This window comes from Helobdella robusta (genome assembly GCF_000326865.2).
Source record: "Helobdella robusta unplaced genomic scaffold HELROscaffold_16, whole genome shotgun sequence".
In the NCBI taxonomy this organism is placed as follows: Eukaryota; Metazoa; Annelida; class Clitellata; order Rhynchobdellida; family Glossiphoniidae; genus Helobdella; species Helobdella robusta.
Window position 1 is genome coordinate 3,336,578 of NW_008703893.1, and position 1,185 is coordinate 3,337,762.

General features: G+C 27.9%; 1 protein-coding gene across 1 annotated transcript in view; it reads right to left on the reverse strand.

The window, feature by feature from the left end:
- Window positions 1-246: 246 nt before the first annotated feature.
- HELRODRAFT_169900 (hypothetical protein) overlaps window positions 247-1,185 on the reverse strand; it is a gene marked incomplete at both ends in the record, with an annotated part of 3,272 nt that continues 2,333 nt past the window's right edge. The window contains one exon of the mRNA XM_009015702.1: window positions 247-327. Within this exon, the coding sequence (XP_009013950.1) occupies window positions 247-327 (81 nt within the window). The remainder of the gene's footprint in view (window positions 328-1,185) is intronic.

Below are 1,185 nucleotides of genomic sequence, written 5' to 3' on the forward strand. Positions count from 1 at the left end.
AATCCGGATCCATGTTGTATGCGGTCATAAAACTAAATAAGCTGTTTCTCTGACGAAAATCAAATTTTTGTTTTGAATGTTAAATTTGTAGAGGTGCAAAACGAATCTCAAAAACATCAGTTTTCATAACTTTAAATGATTATTACGTAATCAATGTTGATATTTAGATTCACTTTTTCCCTCAATCGATAAAATTTTCTCGCCGCTTAAGTTGATTTTGGACCCGTAAAACGCCGAATCCTCAATTTAGGATCCGCGGATCCGAATCTTTTCCGAATCCCTGGATTCGGATCCGAATCCGAATCCGGATTCGGAACCGTCGCATTCCTAATATATATATATATATATAGACACTTATTAAATAACAGAATGTATAAAAATAGCTTCCTATCAAAATAAATTAATAATAAAAAAATTAAATAATATTTAAATAAAATTTAATATATTAATAAAACGTACAATATTTATTTTTACTATATATACAATTAAGACACTTAAGCAGTCATCAGTGATATGGCTAATGTATAGCTAGCATTGCAATTCTCAACAGCCGTCTCTACCACAAGCCTAATCTGTCCCTCATTTATATTCTAATTTCTCAACTGAAGGCACGAAGATCTCCTAATTAATTATTAACTAATTAATTAAATATCGATTAACTGTTCAATTAATTGGTTAATTATCTCATTAATTAATTCACTAATTAATTACATGTGGACATCAAAAAAACTGATGAACAGAGATAACAAAATCAATAAAAAGATCAATAGAGAACTTACTCTATACAAAAACATACCTAAACACAGATGCATGTGTGCACACAAACAATGTACATACATACATCCATACATACATACATACAATATATATATATAGGTGTATATATATATATAAGTATATATATATATATATATATATATATTTATATATAGCAATAAATAGCTATATATATATGAGATCATATTGATAAATTTATAACTCGAGACAAATTTAAAATGTCAGACAAATTTAGAATGTCGTGAAGATAATATAGAATTGATAGACACATGCGACAGGCATACAATACTCATAAATCTATCTGCCTATGTATGTATTTTGTGTAAATGTTGCTGATGTTAAATAGACACAGTGTGATTGTTTGTTTGTATGCATGTTGGTCTGTTTGTTTGTATGAATGTATGTATG